At 33.2% G+C, this 22,820-nt stretch overlaps 2 protein-coding genes across 6 annotated transcripts in view; one reads left to right on the forward strand and one right to left on the reverse strand.

The window, feature by feature from the left end:
• The window catches only part of LOC132700211 (neo-calmodulin-like), an 87,447-nt gene that overhangs the window by 21,016 nt on the left and 43,611 nt on the right, over positions 1-22,820 (reverse strand). The window lies entirely within an intron of this gene.
• On the forward strand, positions 1,024-21,205 carry LOC132700215 (troponin C-like). Its single transcript, XM_060667419.1, has 6 exons — positions 1,024-1,153; positions 4,727-4,754; positions 7,385-7,528; positions 16,356-16,475; positions 20,270-20,401; positions 21,070-21,205. The coding sequence occupies exons 1-6, from the start codon at positions 1,151-1,153 to the stop codon at positions 21,096-21,098; spliced, it is 456 nt and encodes a 151-aa protein (XP_060523402.1). The 5' UTR covers positions 1,024-1,150; the 3' UTR covers positions 21,099-21,205.

The raw sequence follows: 22,820 nt of genomic DNA on the forward strand, positions 1-22,820 counted from the left end.
GATTATTTTGACCACTAGCGGGGTTGGCTTCGAAAACATAGTTAGAGGATAACACCATATTTTTCGGAAATTAAATTCAAATATTGCTTTTACAATTCTAGATCACCAATAAACCTGTAAATTGTCTGAAGTCATTCCCAAATATCTTAAATTTATTAACTTGACACATAGGTGGATGCCCATCAAAGTCTTTGTTCTGGACAGTATTTCAAATCTAATTCAATCGAGATAAATCATGTGTTTCAGAAAATATTTAAATGTTGTTCATAAAATAACCATTCGCATTTTAGAAGTAACATCACAATTTGAATTTCTCGTGGTAGCTGTTGGATGGAGGTTTCCGCTGTTGGAAACAACTTTCTAAATTTTTGAACTTCAGAGTTTTTCAAGAAACCTTTCATTTTAGTACATTATTAAAGTCGTGACATTTTCGGTTATTTTGAGAATCGATTATTATTTCGATTCATGTAACGAAGACTATCGTAATTCATTATTTCTAGTTTTGAGAAAAATATGTTTAAAGGATTTGCTTCATTACTATCCATCAATATTTTTTCAATTAGATTCTTCTAGACTTTTCATAGTAAAAGTTGTTGGTAAGTATCTGAGCTGCACAATAGTAACTCAAAAACCGTCAAAAATGAGTTGCATGAATCGATTTAATTTTGGAGTTCTGAGAAATATTATTATGCATCCAATTCGATCAGCCTGGTAAAAACTTGAACGGAGTAAAGAAACAAACGAACAAACAAAACAAAAAAAAATGAAATTGACATTGACAAATCATTTATCGCCTACAGCTTATTAAATATTTTGTACCAACTTACATTATTTCAAGTCTTCAAACTGCTTTTTTTTAAGAGCCACTTTTTCTCAATGGACTAAAAATTGGCTTCGCTCCGTTTAAAAACATATTCAATCAGCATTAATATTTTTTTGTTCTGTTAAAGTTGAAATCCGTTTCAGCTCGTTAACATCCAGTAAGCAGCTCAACTCAAGATCCGTTTATCTAAATATAAAATCTCGTCTCGTCTTCTATTGTGCGGGAGTGAGTTTGGAATATCTCTGCGTGTTTTTCGGTTAAGTGTTTCCAATCCAGTCTGAAGTTCTTGCCCGTCGAAAACAGGCTTCCAGTGCTATCGAATCCGAAATGGTTAGTTTTGTGCGACTGTGCAAATTATTGTCCCAGTGAGATAAACGGTTTTGTCTTAGCGGTCCTTTTGATTTATTTTAAAAGTTTTATGCTTGGCTTCTTCTATTTTTTCGTTTTTAAATTTACCTTTCTATGCAGCAGTTTAACTTTGACATTACTTAATAATTAATGCTGCTTATGCACGGATTCCGGGTGTTTTTGTTGCAAAGAATAGCGGATCGGGTTGAGGTTATTAGTGCTGTGTAAATTCTGAACATGAAGTTTCCTCATAAATTGTTCGCAAACTTAATATTGCATTGCAACTATATTGTAGCTCAGACCCGTTTGTTAATATTATAGTATGAAGCCGCCTGGTTGGCTTCATCGCAGTGTTTCCCAATCTTGATTTCACGATTTTGACTCAAAAAAAATCTATTAATATTCTAATATTAACCCAAAAACGAAAAAATTGAACAATCTGTAAAAAGCAATGGTTTTATTAATTGTTTCTGACAATGACAACTTATCCTAAATATTTCTTTCTTAACTCTCCGCTCATTTAATAATAATTATAGTATAATAACAGTAATAGTACTAATAATGACAGGACTTTGTTAACCAATAGCACCGATCGTTATGTAGTATTTTACCGGTAAACCATGAAAATGAATAGAAGTTGGATTTTCAAATAATTAAAACAGCAAAACGGATGCACAAATATTTTCAGTATTGAACAGGGAGTAGAACAGGTTAGTTTTCTTGCGAAAACTGTGTAGGTAAAATTTTCTAGGTCATCATTCCTAGTGTTGGGACTGGGCAATTGACCACTTTTTAATTGAACTGTCAATTGACAACTTTTTAATAGATTACTCAAAAAATGTTTTAAATAAAATCTTACCATTGTTGAAGGTTATCTATCGTTATTTAATAATAATATGTATTCAAGGAATATCCGAATACGACACTTAGCGATTCAGGGAATCCCAATAAGAATATCCACTCCATTTGTTTCCCAGAATGACGCTACGGCAACGTAAAGCACAATATAAATAATTATAAATTTCATGGTATTTTAAAAATTATTTTGGGCAATTGACCGGTCCATTGAACAAAAAAAATTGACAGGTCAATTCCACAACCCTAATCATTCCTATTGCTGTAAATTGTAACAGAATTATAAACAATACTAACTTCTGGTAACGGTAGCTAAATGTTAGCGGAAATTCGACCTCTCCGAATAAGATCATAGAAACTTTGCTGCTTTATGAATTTTCTTTTCTTTTAAGAATTAAAAATTGTAGGCTATCCATTTAGTCGCTGAAAGTCACACAAACTTTGCATTATCTGAAATGCTGGTCTATCAATTCAAGTGCAAAACCTTTTTTACCATTTTACCAAACGTAATGGTAGGCCGCCCAACTAGTAAAACTTGGCTGGTTGCAATTCAAGTTCAATTGGAAATTTCCACGTACACTTTCGAAAACCAAATGGAATCGACCGCTGCCAACTCGTCAAATTGTCCGATCTGTTTATCTCGCCGGGTTTCGCATGGTAAAGTTTTAGACTTAATAAATTTAGTTAATATTCGCTTCAGATCAATTTGGCAGTTGGTTCGGTGATTGAGATTTATAATATTCTATTTTATACGTGTGTGCTTAAACCGCAACTTCACCAAGATATAGTGCGACTCCATCTAGCACACTATATTAATTGCAAATAATTTTTCGTCTAGTCGGGTTCAGTTTAATCCGCAGTATGTTTATTGGAATTTTAGGTTTAGGAGTGGTTTTAATAATTCCTTTTTTGGTGGCAGGAATATAGATCTATGTTATATTTGTGGTATCATTAGGTTTATATGATTTTTTGCATTATTATTCAATTTTGTGTTATTAATTAACTTTTTGAAAAAGAAAATCCAACGAATGGTTGAAAATAAATGACCCGGTAAGTCGAAAGTTGCAACCTATCACAAAATCTGCCTAAATAATTTTACTGGCTCTTGAGATATAAACCATTGATTTTAACTTTTCCTGGAAAAACGTGGATTAATCTTAATTGATAGGAAGTTTTTATCAAATCTAATATTTACTATTACGATTTGGAATAAGGTGGCTTTTACCTGCTGAAAATCCATTTAACCCAATAAAATTAGAAAAAAAAAGTTCAGATTTTTACAGTCGTTTAATGATTTATGACAGCGGTTTCGGCAACACCGTGCCTTTATCAAATATGAAAAGGAAAATATACAAAGCCACGGTGTTGCCGAAACAGCTGTCATAAATCATTAAACAACTGTTAAAATCTGAACATTTCTTGTTCTAATTTAATTGTGTTATCTATTAGGTACGGTAGGTGCTGTAAATACCTTAAAATTTGTGCGCCTCAGAAGGATATAACATTTTCGTATGATTATATCGCTAACCCACTTTTTGAGACATTTACTTTCTAAATAGCAATCTCTGCATAAACTTAACTCTTTTTTTCCTGAAAGTTTAAATGGATATGGGACCGTTTTGAGACACCCTGCCGAAAAATTCCACATTGAAATTGAAAATTGGAGGATGGAGGAACTGTCAGCTGCCATGCTGAGTGGCGACTTTGCAAAGTCATGTTAGTTCAAACTAAATTTTAAAATGAGTCGCTTATACGAATGTACCTTTCCAAACTATTGATGTTGATTTCAACATAGGAAAGAAATTCCTATGTATTCAAGTAGCCAAATCCACGTGAATTTCAGATCATTGTTTTGGGAGCGGAGCTGCGCGGTTGGTGGTTGGCTGCTAGATATTTTATCAACCAAGATATATCATCTTTGGTACTTGTCTGTTCCCTCTTAATGATAAATATTGATCCCTAACAGGCAAATTACAATTAGTTTGCACGAGTAACAACTGTTCCAATTTTTTTATATTTTTACAAAACTTCTGGATTCCTGCGTCGGTTTTTGCTGAGTCGAAATTGCTGACTGAAACCGTCAAGCTCTAAAGAAGCCAACAGGATGATTGGCGAAACGTCAGCAATTTCTGCTCAGTTTTGTAAAAAGTATTACAGTAGCCTGTGGAAGTTTCTTTGAAAAATTAACTGTTCCAAATATTGTCGCGTGCCATGTTGTCTCACTGATGTTTATGTTCGTTTTAATTTTACAATAAACAAGGTATTACGTATCAAGGATAATCAAGCAAACGGCGATTTATTTCATCCAGTTTAGCACGCCCAGTGACGTCACCTATCCCTCCAGCTTCTGGACTTTTAACGCAATGATAAACCTATTAAGTTTGACGAAATTGATATGGAATGAAGTTTGATCTTTGCGTGATAGTTTGGAGATAAAAAGGGAATTCGGCATCAAAATTCAAACATACGAGAAAATGCGTCACATCGAGTATTTTTTTATTTTATTGTTTCCTTTTAAACCACGTCAAATGAGATCATTTTTAATTTCTTTTTTCGCATGGCATATAACGGGCGTGATTTTCAAATGTGGGTGGCGCGGAGGATTTAATACGTGTTGTCGATATTTTTGGTTACGGCGTTTTTCGTTCCAATGAGTACGAATTACTGAAAATAAAAGTTTAACGTGTATTTTCTTTACAGGCTGACGTCGACGATGCCCAACTTCAACGTAAGTGATCACTTAACGAGTTTTGCTATATAATTTCGGCATACTTTCCATGTTAAGCAAAAACGTAACGCTTCTCTCCCCGAAATTCTACGGATTTTTGGACGCATTTAATAATAGACGCTACGGCATTCTTCGGAAATAAATCTTGTTTATTTATAGCGACAAATTTATTTTGGGCGCGCGGTGTTTTATTAAGAAAGAATTTGGTAACGCAAGTCGAGAATGAAAACAATTTATTTTAAAACAGCTTACGGTTTGTTTTAAAACCCCCGAGATTGATTTCCTCGGGAATGAACGAGTTTGTTTTATTTTCCATTGTTGTACGCAAAGATTCGTGAAGCTTCCCCGATTCTACGAAAATTGCAAATCAGATTTGATTTATCCTGCCGAAAATTGATTAGACGTTAACATTTTGTTTAAGATATTTGGATATGCTATTTCATAACGCATCATAACCATCAATATCAACGAGTTTCTAGGAATGTTACGCATTTGTAGACTTGCACATTGCTTATGTATTATTGCTCACTCACTTTTTGATCTTATTTTTAACTAATGTCTCCCAAGCTATTTGCATGCTCTTGACAAACTGTTCAACTGGCCAAATTAGTTGTACTGCAGCATAACCAAAACAAATTATATTGGATTCCATAACCCCTGGTACAAAAATGAAGTTTTTCCCATTAATTCCAAGATGCAACATGTAAAATTTTGAACATTGAATTTATCAATTTTGGTTTGTAGAAATTCAATTTCACATAAAGTATATAACAAAACGTCAAACCGAAGTATATATTATTTAAGTTTAAGTAAAACTTTTCGGAAGAGTCCGAAAGCAGAAATTGATGGACATTTCACTGAATCATTCTTGGTTAACAACTTCATCAGTTTTTATAAAAAACTTAACTTTGGCAAAGTGCAACCCGCAATTTTAATATTTAATTTATTTGCCATGCATTTTCCCATCTTTTTCAAGAAATTTTAATGTTCTTATCGACCTCAAGTTAATTGTTGCTTAGTTAGGAATTATTTGAATTTAATTTGGCATCAAGATGGAGCACCTCCACATATTGTCCAACAGGTTACCCATTATCTAAATAATAAATATAGACTTTTGATAGGTAGGCAAGAAACTATCAAATGGCCTGCCCACAGCCCCGACCTGAATCCTTGAGACATTTTTTTGTGGGGATACTTAAAAAAATAAAATTGATTATAATAGGCCTGAAAGTTTACAAGTGACAAGAGAAAGGCTTAATCGTTTTATACGATCTAAAGAGAGAAACCTCTGGTTTTATCACTTCGTGTATTAACAGAAAATTGAAAGTAAATATTGTCCGATGTCGATGTTGTTATGTGGAAAATGTTTAGCATTCATTAATTATTGATATTATTATTGTTTGAATAACATAATTTTATTATTTGGTGTTTTTCTTCCTCAGCATATATTTTTTGAAATATCTTAAATTATTTAACTTACGCTGCAGACCTTTAGTTTTGACTAGTTGTCAAAAGTAAAACATTGTTAAAACAATTTCAAACATAGACTTGATCATTTTAAAAAAATCTCGAATGATAATAATTTTTAAAATAAAATATCTCTAAAACGGCTAAATGAAATGTCAATAAATTATATGTTTTTCAAACCAAGAAGAAGAGATCTACGATTAAACCTAATAATATACAGGGCATTCCCTTAAAAAAAAGATGTTGCTGTCATTTTGACGGCTTGCGATCGTCGTTTGTTTTTTCTGACATTTGCATAAGATAACAGAGTAAAAATCTTTAAACTTTTGTATTTAGACTTTTTTTCTATCTTTCAAAAAATTAACCCTCTAGGTGGGTGTCATAATATAATAAATAAACCTGTACAGGAAAATTTACTAAATCAATAGACGAAATTAAAGATTTACCTTTCCGCGTGTTTAGCTTTCTCCAATGGTGATAATTGTTTTCATAATCAACATATATTGAATATAACTTTCAAGATATTAATCAAAATTATTCGTCATTTTTTTCATTTCTGCGAACTTTAATGCAACTGAGAATGATTTTTCATATGTTTTTTTTTTATCACGATGCTAACTATGATTAATGATTTTAGTAAAAACTCTTTCTTCTACCCTGTAAAGTACCAGCTTGCTTCATTAAAACGTCAGCAAGAATCACTGTTAAAAAGCGATAATAATCGCATTAGAATTCCATTTTCATTGCCGCACCGAATGCATCGCCAAAATCCCGCCCGCCAAAAAAAATACTAATTTTCATTTTCGCTGGCAACAAAATTTACGTGGCTAGAAACAAAATGACTATTTTTTATCGTCACTTAGGTACTTAAATCTGAAATTATGATTAATTTCACGAGATTATAGCGAAGATAAATAAACCTTATCGTAAAAACGACTCCTTTTGCTATAATATAAAGGCTTTAACGGCCAAATTTTATAGCGCGGGCAAAATTTTTACTCGCTTTCGCTTAATGACTGCAGATGAAATAAAAAAAAATGTATTACCAGATAAAGTACTCACCAACACCACAATAACTCTTATTGCTCCTGCTAGAAATAACAAACTAAATTACGTCCATAATCTCGATTAATCCCTCTTTAAGTTCGGCGTACATTTTTCAGTGCTTAAAAGGGCGTTTTCTATGTTCGACTCTGCGAAACGTGGCTCCATCGAACGGGAAAAAGTAAGGACGATCCTCACCACCTTGGGACACAGTTACGATGACAAAGAACTGGAAGCCATGTTGACTGAAGAAGATCCAGAAGGTAAGAACTTATTTTGCACCCCGTAGCACATAGTGGATAGCTTCTCAGAGGTATCTAAAGAACCACCAACGGTTTATATTATTGTATATTTTAAATTATGTATTTCCTTGACGCGGCAACATCTTTCTCAGATTACCCAATCTCTTTTTCCCTTTCTTCCTAGTACTAGACTGATAAAAATGTGAAAGTATCTAAGATTGCATTAGTATTGAGGTAGGATAATGTTATCTGAAGAGATTATACATGTCGAAGATCGTAAAATAAAATAATAAAATAGAGACCCGGTGTGGCGGGTTTCTGTTGGCGAGCGATACGTAGGGTTAAACTTCTCGGACATATTCAAAGATGGCACATGGAATTTTGGAAAAGGAGCAGTAATGGCAAAGCTATGGACGAAGAAAGGCTATCAATATACAGGCGAAACTCTATTTAGCGAAATTGAAGGGACTGCTTTTTTTCTTTATAAAGAGTTTTCGTTATCAAGAGTTATAGGCACCTAAAAAATAACATTACGCATATGTGTTCTGTAATATTTAATTATTTTATACACATATTTTAACATCTATTTAGGAATATTTTATATAAATATTGAAGAACTACAATTAATGTTTCAAATAATCGGTCATTTTATTTTGAATTTTTTTAGTATGCCAATACGCATCTCGTAGTTTGGCTTGTATTTTCATCATTTATTCGTGAGGTGCATCTTCCCCATGACACATAAAAAAATTATCTAGCAGCTTAACTGAATAAAGGGCTTGTTGAATGGTTGGTGGTGGTCCCAGATCAACTTCTTCATCTTCTTCTTCCTCTTCGTGCTCTTCCTCACCCTTTCTTGCTTATTGTAGGCAAATCCTGATCTATCACCATAAAATCTTGCAACTCCTCACTTGTAAACGTAATTGTTGCCTGAAACTGCTTTATCCACTCGCTTAGTGGCTGACCATCTTCCAAATCCTGCTGGCATTCTGTCTCGGTAATAAGTCTTGCATGACGATAGTAGTGTTCACCTCTTTCGAAGCTTTACTAATAAAGTTCACTGCATCTAGCATTTTAATGGAAAATTTGTCTTCGGACTCGATCATTTCAATTAAAATGTTTTTCCTATATCGACTCTTAAGACTTCTTATTACGCTCCGATCCATCGGCTGTAAATACACTTGTTGTTTTGGCTGCAAGAAATGCCAATTCAGTACTCCGTAGATTAGAAATATGGGGATATGCAGGGCAGTTATCTAAGAAAAGTAATATAAGTTTTCCACCCACACAATTTTCGCTTCTAAATTTAAGAATTTTATCGGGCGTCATTTTGTAAAAAATACCAGTTTCGTCAGCATTAAAAATGTCGTCAGCGGGCTGCTAGTTTTGGCCACGTCTTCTCCAGCCAATTTGCCACTTATCTGTCCATAATTTATACCGTCTCTGTTTGAACTTCCCCAACCATCTTTCCGAAGCCGTGAAATCGATAATGCCAAACTGTTCAGCAAACTTTTCTGCATTTACTTTTACGATAGGTCCAGAGAGTGGTACATTTTTAAACCGTTGCTGTTGGAACCACTGCAACATTGCCCAATCCAAATCTTCAAATTGGTTTTCTTAGTTTTTTACTAGAACTGCCTGCCGCTTCAGCCTGAATGATTTTTTCTGTGCACTTCCAAGCCATGGAGACAGTCGGCGGTGTAAGTCCGTATCGACGTCCCACATCACTTTGTTAAAGGAGCTTTTTATAAATTCTGAAAACTATTTATAGTAATATCATGTGAAATTAAGAGCTGAACCCCACCCCATCATTTCTTTGTTCATAAATGAGGCTTTCAGGTAGATAGTAATTTGATAAATCACTACTTTAAAATTTAAAATCAAATGTAATGTACTTCATATTTTAAGTAAACATGAATAGTGTCTTTACGAAAAATTATGCGAAGTGTAGGTTAGTGTGCAGTACAAAATTTCTTCACGATGCGAAGCGTCAAGGCAAAAACAGACCTGCACCAAATTTCGGAAATAATGACAAAGTAAAAACCAACCCTTCCCTCCCCATCAATCATCGCATAAAAAGCAAATCCGGAAAGTAAAAGACATTCATCAAATATTTAATACGATTGAAGTATTCCCTCTAGAGCTCTCTCTGTACAGAGTCGCATCGGCCTTACGCGACCGCCCAAAACATTAGGGTCGAATTTGATAAGTTGTCAGTCAAACCAACTCCAAATGGCGGTATTAAAATATTTTCAAAAAAATAAGCAGACCTAGATAACCCGACAAGAAAACCGATTTGCTATAAATGTCGCCAGAACGGTATCCGTATGTTAATTGCTTCGAGGTGAATATTCGAATATAATTTTTTATCTACAACAAATTTTTCAAAATTGTAATTAATACTTTTTAACTTTGGCAATACTGTCATATACAAGGCATATAATACGAAGTACGCTTCTATCTTGTATCTATCAGAGCAAACCTGTTTTCAAATGAGACAGATGATCATCAACTAATTAATGGCGGTCGTGGCATTTTTGGTCCGGTTTAGGACGTTTAGTAAGTTATATTTTCCTCAACTGCCCTAAGGAATTCCAGTTCAGAAATTGTTTCAGTTAATTAATACTAATATATTTAATATATAATATTTTTAATATGAAATACGTGGATATACTAGATGTGACAAATCTTTTTAACAGATTCTGGTTACTCGTATCTTAATTTCCAGTTCAAATTATTCAAGAGCCCCTAATTTGTTCTGAGTTCTTGAAATCCGTCGGTATAAATAAAATTTGACGAAAAATTTTAATACATCGTATATTATAAACAAATTGATAGAAAATAATGAAACATAGAGAAAATGTGTGTAAAATAGACTTGGATCTTCTTTTTGCGATGAAAAGTTCTTAATATTTTTCATCGGAAAACAGGATCGCTGCTATTATTAAATGTGCAATATGAATGTCGACATGTTCTGGGGAGTATTTTAAGCCTTTCGGTCTGTATTCATAATGGGTTCTCAAGGTGTCCTGGTTCCTTAAATACAATTTTGCATTTCGTATTATTAACACTTCGTGCGCTCCTCAGAGTAGAGCAAGAGGAAAAACTTACCTTTGGAAGATGTTAAGGGATATGTTATTTTATGTTGTTTAATGATTGTGATTCTGGATTTAGAAACTTTTGAGCTATTTTAACACTATACTGCATAATATGCCTGTGTGGCTTTAGGATAATACAATGACAATGAAATCAAAACCAGATACAAATTTTAATTTTTCTTAAGAGTATTTTGCTTCTTTAAGGATTGAAGTACTAATACCAAAATAAGGATCCCTTAAATGAGACCAACCACCACTTTATATTAACCTTTAGGAATTCTCTACAATTTCGACGGTCTTTTACTCCCTTTAATTAACGCTCAAGCAACTTTCATCTCCCATTAAAAAGCGCATGTGCAGAAATCTCATCGCTGCTTGAGGTGTGCCAATAACAAATGCGGTTGAATTGAAAAAATGAATATCAATATCGTGCTAAAAGTTGATTGTTGAGCGTATAATTTTTTTTTTGGCAAACATAAAAATTTGAACATTTTTTCATCTACTGAGTATTTCTCGTTGTTCACATTAGTACGTCCCTGTATCAACGTCAAATACGTCGGTTCGGCTGAGGGAAGAAATATTACCGTGTCTTTAGAAACAGCGGACTTTGATATATGAGCCATTGTTTCCGAATATCTGAATTTAATATGGAGGATTTTACGAATATCGGTTGAAGTTTCCGTACGTCTTTAAAGTTCGTCGGTAATCACCTAAAATTGGGTCAGTACGAGCAGATGGAGCTCGACCGACTCGAATAACTCGCAAAAGTTTCCATTCTTGTCGGTGTCGTGTGATTAATTACCTTGTTATTTTCGAAGTATAGCTTCCAAAAGCGATTGAAAATTTTTCGAAAATGCATCGAATCCAATTGCGGTCAAGATATCAACAGTGTCCATACCCTTGTCTTTCACCATGATTCGCAAAAAAGCACCAACATTCCGTGTAACCTAATTCTCTTCGAATTTTTAAGGTAATAACGAGCCCGTAATGGCACTTAGAGGTCTGGCCCAATTAGATTTTCCAGTCCGGGAAACTCCTTTGGCCCGCTGCCAGCCGCCTATCATAGAAAATATTCGTAATGATTAAGGAGTCTTATTTGCACAAACTGTATGGAAAAAGCAGTTCAAAAAATAATCATCGATAAACGGATCGATGTAGGAAATTTTGTTTCATTACGCTCCGTCTTTGAGAAAAACCGGGCACAAACATTTCAATATGTGAGTCACGCAGACTTCTCGAAGAATATGCACAAACGAACACAACCTTTTGTTGTTTATTATAAAATCTAAATCCATGAAAAATTTATTATTAAAGGAAATCTACTCGTTCTTTTTTGTGAGACCTAGAGCGATTCTGCAACTTTTTTAAAACCCGTTATTTTCGATATAACTTATTAGCGGTTTTTTATTTAAAACCTGGTAAATTAAAATTTACCAAAAAAAGTGTATATCTTTATAGAGCTTGCTCAATGAAGTCTGCACCATATGGGCATTTTTCGTTACTTTTATAAAAAAAGTTATTCCTTATTAAAAGTCACATTTATTTCCGAAAATATTGACAACTGTTATTAAGAATAGTTGATTATAGCTGAAAACTATTGTCAATAACTTTAGATATCTCGAGTTTATAAAAACTCCATATTAGACTTTAGATAATTTTGCTCTACCACATCGCTTGTTAGGTTTCATAACAACAAGCTTTATTTCCTCTATAAGGAATTTGTCATCAACCATCAGTGCTAATAAAAATATCAGGCTTATAACATACAACAATGTTTCTTAACAACAATTGTCGATATTTTCAAAAATTATTTGTGCAGAATTCATATCTGCTAACGGCCCAACAAATTTTATATCTCATATTTGTATTTCAAGTTTTAGACCGCGGATAATTTTTATTACGATATATTATATGGTGCAGACTGAATTATACACACTGCATTTTATTGTGCAAATATATTTTATTTAATAAAATTAAGCACCGTAATTATTAAAATAGTTCATCATATTGACAATTAAATAAGAATAGCATGTATTAAGTTTGGCATTTGGTGGAGAATAGAAAGAACGGTATATATTTATCGGATTTAACTGATTTAGAGATTTAACAAGAAAGCCAAAGAATCTTTATTATATATTATATTTATTATATTTCGGAAGTACGCCAACAAACATTCCCGTGCTTTTCAGACATACATGTTCCGATAGACCTAATTTAGCAAAATTTCAAATATAAAATTTAATTTTTTGAAAAGATAAAATTTTTATCTGCTTAGATTTTGTCATTTTTTTTTCTTTTTCTTTAAGAAACTTCCACAAGCTTCCGTAATACTATTTACAAAACTTTACCGAAGTGGGGATCAAGTTTTTTACGTTGAAATATAAAAGTTGTTAGTTTCTACATTACAGCCCTTTTGATAATGGCATAATAAAAAAGATGTTACCTGAAAACGCAACTCGGTGGAGATACCACGAAACTGGGATAGAGGAAAATCAGCACGACTGCTTGAAATAAACGCGCTCAAACGAATATGCGGGCTTCCGATTTAGAACAAGCAATTTCAATGCGGAGGCTAGTTTAAATGAAATCCCAACTAGGATAAAGAATTCCCAGATATTCAGTTTTACCCTTAAAAATGGCTAAATTCGTCTTTTAAATAAAGTACCGATAGATGGGGCATTTTATAAGCCGTAGCGTTAGCGACGGGTCGTTATTTGGATATTTTTCGCTGGACGAGGACCCTTCCTACGAGAGTCGCACACGCATCCGAATTCGAACGCTTTTCCAAGTGATTATTTCCACATCATTTGCGCGAATGCACTCACTGGGACTATTCGGAATGCCCGAATCACTCGACCAAAAACCGTTATTGCTTCAATTACATGTATTTCGATAAAATATATTTCTCGCAATCGGGAAATTGTGTGCATCCGCTGTTAGGTCGATTTGCGATTTTTACGAAACTGCTTCGAAAGGAAAATATACGGAAAAACTACAGCAATACAGCCAATTACCAACAAGAATAATTTTCGATGAAATCTTAGTCAAGGTTAGGTTTTTTGCAACTTCTTCTAACGAAAACTTCAGCAAAACTTCAGATTTTAACATAAAAGCTGACTTTTTGGGTTGCACATTAATTCCATAGAGCATTTATGAAAAAACAACAACCAAAAGTAATGAACCAGCGCAAGCGTGTTTCGCATTTTGGTCCAAAATTTATTGATGCATTTATTAAAAGCCCCCGAAGCAATGCGGCTCGATATGGATCCTCTGATTTGAATAATTAAACCTGGTGAGTATTTGCCTGATTATAAATTTATTGGGAATTTCCTCAGCCTAACCATTTAACTTTTGGATAAACAAACACGAAAATAGCAATACTTTTTACAAAACTTCTGGATCCCTCCTGCGTCGGTTTTTGCTGAGTCGAACTTGCTGACGTTTCGCCAATCATCCCGTTGGCACCTTCTTCAGAGCTTGACTGAAACTGACTCGCATTTTACTCTGTACCCGGGTATATATTGTTTGAGGGGCGTGGAGCTAAATAAGGGGCATAAACACCATCTCGGATGACTGATATTTTTCGTCCGATTTCTCCAATGTATTCTTTACCGCATATGCATGGAAGGCTGTAGATTCCTGGCGTCTCAAATGGAATTTTAACGAAAAATCCGAGTGTTTATGGAAATCTATACGCAACCTAACAATCTTAACCGCGGCTCAGGTCTCTACCTGTCACCAATATGGGAATCAGTCATCCGAGACAGTGTTTATGCCCCTCATTTAGTTCCCCCCACCCCCCTCAAACACTATAAACTTCCTCCGAGGCAATCATGCAAAGAGACATTTCAACAGCACAAAATATTAACAATGCCTTGTATATACCTATTTAAAATACTTTTGATCACACATAAATTAAATATTCACATAGGAAGCATACTGATATCCACAGTTACAATACTCGCAATAGAGAACATCTGCTGAAGCCAAAACTCAACCATATGTTTTATAAAAAATCACTAAGTTACGCGGGACCATATTATTATAATTTGCTGTCTTCAAGCTTAAAAAATTTATCTATAAATCAATTTAAAAAACACATCAAGAGGCTCCTGTCGGCCAATGCTTTCTACAGCCTGAAAGAATTTGAAGCGTACCTGAGAGCATCGTAAATAACGTTAAAAGTTTACCGAGATTTTTCTAATGTATACTCTCTTTTATTTTAAATTACATTAACTGGTTTGTCATATTTGTTATATAAATATATACTCGTATTCGTTCTATACATTACTTAAGATTATGATATACATTGTTTTTACAATGAAACTTGTAATTTATTATTTGTGTTTATTGACGAAACATCCACTGTACCACCTGGTTTTGTGAATAAATAATCTATCTATCTATCTATCTATCTATCTATCTATCTATCTATATACCAAGGTACAGAGTAAAATGCAAGCCAGTTTCACTCAAGCTCTGAAGAAGCCAACAGAATGATTGGCGAAACGTCAACAAGTTTGACTCCGCAAAAACCGACGCAGGAGGAATCCAGAAGTTTTGTAAATAGTATTACAGTTGCCTGTGGAAGTTTCTTTGAAAAACGAAACATGCAACATATAACAATACAACAACTTAACGATAGAGTAAAACTTTATGTATACTATTCAAATTCCAAAAATTATTCGAACGTGGTGGCTGCAACTGTCGACATAGGCAAATAAAATGGAGAAAAACGACATGGGGTCTTCTTGGGAAAAAATGTTCCTATATAAAAATCATTGCTTCTAAAATACGGTATTGTTAAAATAATCCTGGTCAGTTCTTTTTTTTAAGAAAACTTGCGCATTTTTCTGAAATCTCAATCCCCGCTAGAAAAAATAGAAATAAAGTTATTCAAAACTTTATCACGATATGTACTTTAATACGAAAAGGTTTGATCTTGATTAATACCGGATGTCTGGGTTTCTCCAGACACAGATCTGCAAAGTAAGGCACAGGAATAAACGAAAGAAAAGTAGTACAATTTAAGAAAACAAAAAACCTGATGGAGCCTACATATACCGCAGCAATAAACAGAAAGCTTTTTTTTTAAACATGGTACACCTGTTGGAACCATAAGAATCTAATGAAGCTCCACAATACTTTTCTGATCTATTAACTTATTCGTTTTAATTGCATTTCTCAGAGTCTTGGAAGATGCAACAGAACGACTAGACTCAGCATCATCTACAAGAAGTGAAAAAAGAGAATACACCATTTACATATTATACCCAACGGAACTTCCCTTTCGCCTTTCGCCATTTCCATCCCTACCGCACACCTATGAAGCACAAAGCAAAGTCTGAAAATTCGATATTCGTCTTTCGGACTCATGTGGAGGGGACAATAAACTGCAAAGTCCGTGCATAGTGAAACGACCGTATATCACAAAATGGCGCTTTCTGCAATTACCCTATTCCATTACCGCTAAGCTTTTCCATGTAATAAATTGCTGTCACACCGCAAAGAGGTAATCCATAAAGTATACGAGTTGAGCTACCCTCGCCGTACACGATATTGTTATCTGTTTCACTAAATCAGCGGTGCCCAAGTGACAGTCGATACGTTAATATCGACAGCGTGAGAAATTATTATCAGTGCAATCACGTGCGCCGTTCTACCTGTTGACCTGACCATCGAGGTCTTACTTAATCAACGGCAACGTAATACGCTGTTCGGATATGTGATTTCCTTTTTTCTTTTTCCAGATACCGGCACCGTAAACTTCGACTCGTTCTGTCGCGTTGCGTCTCACTTCTTAGAAAACGAAGACGAAGAAGCTCTCCAGAAAGAACTGAAAGAAGCTTTCAGATTGTACGACAAAGAAGGTATGTATTCACACCCGAAGTTCACGGTTTCATGGAGTTTATTCTGATATACAGTATAATCGTCACCGTCAATTTAGAAAAACTCAGTCTATTTTGAAGTGTTGAATTTTTTCATAAAACTCCTCAATGCGCCCACCTACAAGAATAATATCATAATCAATAATTACTATGAGAGCAGCCTCCAAAAGAAGTTGGATCTTTCATTGTCTGTTCCTAAATCAATGGAATTGTCTCCTCCTTTTGAATTTTGTATAATTACAGTTCAGGCTTTATTTATATTGGAGCTGCAGACCAGCCATTAGAACAGAGCACCTACGAGAGCAGCTTCCAATTTGTTAAAACCAACAGAACTTGGATCTTCCATTGTCTGTAGCCTCAAAGCTACCGTTCGTAAACCCATGGAATTGTCTCCTCCGTTTTGGTATTTTGTTTATCTCAGCTCCATAATAATCTGCATAAATGTGCTCTAATGTGTGTATGCATTTAAATCGATATAGGCAATGGAAAACGATTTGCTCGGCCACTTTGAATAATAAACTTTCTGTTAGAATTCTTCTTCTTCTACTTGGTTGAGATCAAATGATCTGTTAATTCGGGGCTTGCCGTTGTATTAATTCTTGAGATGTGGACTGCCAGCTGTCTCTCCACTTCTTCGGTGGTCTACCGGTCGGACGACTTCCAACTGGTACTCCCTCGATAGCTATGCGGGGTAATCTATCTAGTTAGAATTGATCGCAACATTAAGTTACGCATTACCTTTTAGAGAACCTTGTTATAGGAATATTTGTATTTCCTTATACACAATAAATATATTGTTAATTGTAATTAATAAACTTTCAACAGATATCCATAAATGGAAACTCAATTGTCAAGCATATTCTTAAATGAATTCGTGCGCTTAACCCACTGACCTATATTCAATATACCTCGAAACAGACAGTTAATATTTATTTAACAAAATCAGTAGAAGGAAGTAATCCTGGTCTTTGAGGTCCCATTCTCGCTTTTCATAAAATTGCTGCAATTTTTATTTCGAGTTCCAATTTTATTGCGTTGCGGATTCAGTTGTATAAAAATTTTCAGGTGGCCAACATTCAGAAATGTCACTAGGATAATGCACAATATGGCTACTTTAACATTTTCCTGTTTTTTTTTCTTATCATTTCCATCACTCCAAGCGAAAACAGAGACCTTAAAAAATGCTTATTTTATTTAAAGTTGGATAACCTGCTGCAATTCGCTTTTATTGCATGAAGGTGAAACAATTACCAACAGCAATTTCAATTCCCTAACATTTACTTTCCATGTGAGAAACGGGCTTTAGAAACATATTTATTAGTAAGTTTAAACGGGTCACTTCTCCGATTATCGCCAACATGTCAATATGAAACTAATCAAAACGTCAAAAACAAATGTTTAAAATTTCTAATTTTGTAGGTTTCAATTTTAACGCCTGGTTAATCAGCTTCTGAAAAGGGAATTTGTATTTGTGTTTCAAATTTTCTAAAGATGTTAATCCTATTTCTTATTAAATAAGGTAATATCTTAAATAAATTATTTTGTAGTATTAGTGGATACTTGTAGTTTTATAGTTATAAATATAAAATTATAAATATTAAAAATTCATGTGACCCTGATTTTGGCTGCAAGAACTTATATCTGTCGCTCTAATGGAGAATGTTTTATGTTACTCTTATTAATAACTTCATGTAATTTTTGCTAGCAAAATAAAGACTGCCGCAATTCTTTATACAACTAAAGAAAACATCACCAGGCTTGTCAAAACAGACCGGAAGAACAAAGCTCACCTCTTTTTAGAAATTTATTCTACGTAGATATAATGTTACCCGAAATTAATTTATTCATTTATTCAGGGTGATTTTTTTTATCGGCGTACCCACCTACAGGGGTTAAAGGAAGTCACAGAGAAAAACTTTTAAAAGTTGTGAAAGAAAACAGATGGTATCAAGTTGTTTAGGCGTTCCGCAAATTGATACTTTTTTTATTTCAATAAATATTGATTGACCAAATATGTTAACAAAAAACGATATTAAAACCGATGGCACCGATAATTAAACGAACAACAATGAAAATATAACGTGAAGTAAATGGGTGTTTTCTATATATCCAGCATTATTTCCCAAACATTTTGTAATATTATTTCTCATTTTATAATGAATCACATTCAAAATAAAGTCTGGATGATCTCTACTGAGCCTGAATATTTCTTGTACTAATTCTCTGGGTCAACACTGAGGTCTCTCATTGTATACTAGGTATTTTAAAAATCCTCGTAGGAAAATATCAATAGAGTTTAATATATCCATCATCCATCAAGAAAAATCGGTCTCATTATTTGGTCGGCCAGATTGCCACAAGATCTACAAAACTGTATTTTTACTGGTTCAAGTTTTATGTCGATTTTCAATTGCCCAATAATGCTTATTTTTCCAATGTATGTTTACCTGTCGCCATGAAAGTTGTTTCATGAACAGAAATAATTTTTGCCAAAAAATCCAGATCCTCTGTTATATGCCTCCACATTTCTTTGAATTTTATTTCCTTCAGATAAACATTGAACTGGAATAAATTTGTAGGGGTGATAATTATAATATTTTAAAGTAGACTGAATTTTGTAATATGACATTCCTAACTGCGCAACAATTTTCTAAAAAGTCATATGAAATTAATTTTATTTTTAATTATTATTCAAAACAGAGCAAAATATTCATATCGTCATCTTTATTTCTAACAATGGTTCCCTTTTTTAGACTGAGGCTTTTGGTTTCATTAAATTAAATGATAATGAAGCTTGAAATTGAATATTTCGTTTTAACGTAAGGTTACACAATATGTCACACGTCTGGCAAACTGGATCAGCATGTATTTAGTTCATCAAAAATTTAAACAGAAATTATTCAAGAACAGCTTATCCAAATATCAACAATTTTTATATTTTTGAAATCAGCAGAAAAATATCTTTCGTCATAACACAAAATATATAGAGTGTTCTATTTAAAAATAGAAAACCTTGCTACTGTTGCTCAACTTTGCGATGTGCATTTGTTTTATTTTACAAGTCTAAAAGATAATACTGCAAAAATTATACCACTTATGTTTTGAATTAAGTTTTTCTCGGTGACTTCCCCATAGGTTAATACGCAAATATAAAAAAATAACCTTTCACGAACTTACGAGACATCGCTTTTGCTTTGCCTTGTTATTTTTTAATGTCTAATGTTTAAGATTAATCTTAACTTTTCAAAGAAACTTCCACAGGCTACTGTGATGCTTTTCACAAAACTTCTGGATTCCTCCTGCGTCGGTTTTTGCTTAGTTGAAATTGCTGACGATAGTTTCAGTCAAGCTCTGAAGAAGCCCACAGTATTATTGGCGAAATATCAGCAATTTCGACTTAGCAAAAACCTACACAGGAGGAATCCAGAAGTTTTGTGAACAGCGTTAATTTTAAGGCTTGGAAGGTTTTGTACACCACCATATAATGTATAATAATAATTTTAAATTCGTAAAAATCTTACCAAAAATATGTTTTTCCCTTTGAACGGCACATGCAAAATATACGACTTCGACCCAGTTGACTTTATTTTTAAAGTTGGCATCCGAGGAATTTTTGATAAATGATCGAGATGAAAATCTCATCAACCTGGTCTACAATGCGAGGATACGAGTTTAAATAGGACGAAAATAAAACTGGCTGAAGCGCTTAATTTTAAAATATAAAAAACGAGTATTTTAATGTTACTAAGAATATACTTTTAATGGCAACTTTTTAGGTAACGGTTACATCCCTACCTCAAGTTTAAGGGAAATTCTTGCAGCCCTCGATGATCAATTGACTAGCGATCAGCTTAACGAGATGATCGCAGAAATCGATACGGATTCATCTGGGACCGTCGACTTTGATGGTTGGTAAACTAATTATAATGTTTTTAACCTAAGAAAATATCCAGTTTCTTTGACTGACTGGCATATTGTAAACTATAACTGAAGACCTCATCAATTTGAATAATATTTTGACTGAACTGGTATATCGTCATTTTTATAAGCAAAATGGAAAAGAATTACGAGATAAATTATTTAAATGCTAGAGTCCGGAAACATTCAACTGATTATGTATGTAATTCTTAAAATCCATTATTTACACTTGACAACATCTTTCAAAGGTTTTAAATAGATGTTCCTAGTGAGAGACAGAAACGCATCTTAATTAAAACTTGTGGTATTTAGCCAAAGTATTTAATTCTTTTACTTTTAAAAATATTTATATATTAGAATTCATAATTTCTGCAGATTTTTCTGAGTTATTGTATGGTGCAAATAATAATGTAGCAAGAAAACAATTAAGAAACAACTGACGTAAATAATTATTTTGACTTCCATGTTTAAAAATGGGTTTAAAGATTTATTTATTTCATGCTTTTCATAAAAAAAAACATATAAATTATTATTACTTGAAGGTTAGTATGATTTTGAAATTATATTTTAAGTTGTTGTACAACTAACTTAAATTACTAATATCTTTTCGATTATTTACCAAATTTAAATCTTTTTAATGACATTCCTTCTCTTTCAGAATTTATGGAAATGATGACTGGAGATTAGAATCTTAAGCAACAATCACAGCTTAAAATAACTATGGAAATCGTTAAATATATCCTTATTGTGTAACACATTTCTTGAAGAATTATTAATAAATGAATTAATAGGAACTGTTATTTTGTGACCTAACAATCCAAGCAGCGCCTTAATCACGACTGGTAAAAAGAAACACATACAAGTTTGCGCCTCATATTTTTAGATTTTATGTAATTCTTGCACATCGCTCACATATTGCTTGGGAATAGATGGATTCACTGGTGTGCTAAAAGGTTTACATGCCACGGCTGACACCCGTTACAGATATGGAATGAGTTATTTCGAACTAAAGGCGGAGTAGAGATAAAAGCTATACAATTCAGAGAGGCTTTAGGAGTTTCGAGGATGTTGAATTAACTTTGAACGTTTGTTGTAAATCCATTGTGAGGTTTCCAGACGTTTTCCCGTTATGAAATCTCCTCTTTAGAGTAGTGGTATATGCGAGTATAGTCCGGCTTGGTAGTAATTTACAATCGACTTTTCTGCGAAATAATAGTGAAACGGATTTAAAGAGAGAAGTGTTATATTATTTTTAAAAATAATATTTCAAATTAAGATTTAATTAATTAATTTAGTGTTAAGCAGTTTAGTTTATTAATGTTTAGTTAATTAATTTATATTATTAGCAGATTTCAATTCCACTTTTGCCTCATTAAATGGGACTTTAAAAACATTTTAAATCTAATCAAATCTAATTCTAGTCTCTCATTTTAATTATATCATAATTGTAACATAGTGGTGAAGACTGATTTGCTACTGCAATTTGAAATGCACCATAATTTATCAGTGTTCAATTAGCCTTATCTTCGCAGCTTACCAAATATAATTGTGACTAATTGTGCCAGAAAAATGCCTTACGAAATCTACTTTTAAATGTTGGCAATAAAACAAATAAAATACAAAATCTTTTCCGTGCCAATATGTTGCTATGCAACTAGTTCATTATAGCAGGAGTAGAAAATTTGTTTAATCAAATTTTTCAATTATGGACATCTACTTAAAGATGTGACAATGTTTAACCAACTAATTAAACTAACGTGTTTCTTAGTAAGTGATAAACAAGTGCGGAATATAATAAGTAAGTGACCATGTCTTTATGTATGTGTTCTGTTGCCCAGTCCAGTTATTTAGTTCCTGTGCCTGTGATATTCGTCATATCAGTTCAAAAGTAGTTGTACTTAAAATAAGTATTTAAAGTAAATTGTAACAAAATAAATAAGAACTAAAAGTTCAGATTTTCACGAAATTACATATATTCACATGACAATTGTTGCTACAATATACACCGAAAAATGATAATAAAACCTTAATTAATGTTGTGAGAATTTAAGTTTAATAATTGAGAGGTATTTAAATCTAATTGACGTTAAGCAACACATTTGAATGTCTCATTTTGTTAATCTCCATGGCTTCCAATAAATTTCATTTTCTACTTTTTGTGGCTGTATGTAAAATATCAAAATTGTCGTACAAAATGTGTTTTCTTATTTAAGTGTATAGCATAATTAGATTCCAAACTATTGTTTTTAAACGCTCTTTTATGTTAGTTAATGCGTTTCTTGAAGGATCTACCTGTTTGTTCAATATAAATTTTAGGACAAGATCCGCATTTCAACCTGTAGACACCTGATTTTTGAGATTTTGGGCACTTAGTTTCATTGTTTTTTCAAAATTTTCCTGTTGTGTTGT

This window comes from Cylas formicarius, unplaced genomic scaffold (genome assembly GCF_029955315.1).
Source record: "Cylas formicarius isolate icCylForm1 unplaced genomic scaffold, icCylForm1.1 PGA_scaffold_3__17_contigs__length_32017465, whole genome shotgun sequence".
In the NCBI taxonomy this organism is placed as follows: domain Eukaryota; kingdom Metazoa; phylum Arthropoda; class Insecta; order Coleoptera; family Brentidae; genus Cylas; species Cylas formicarius.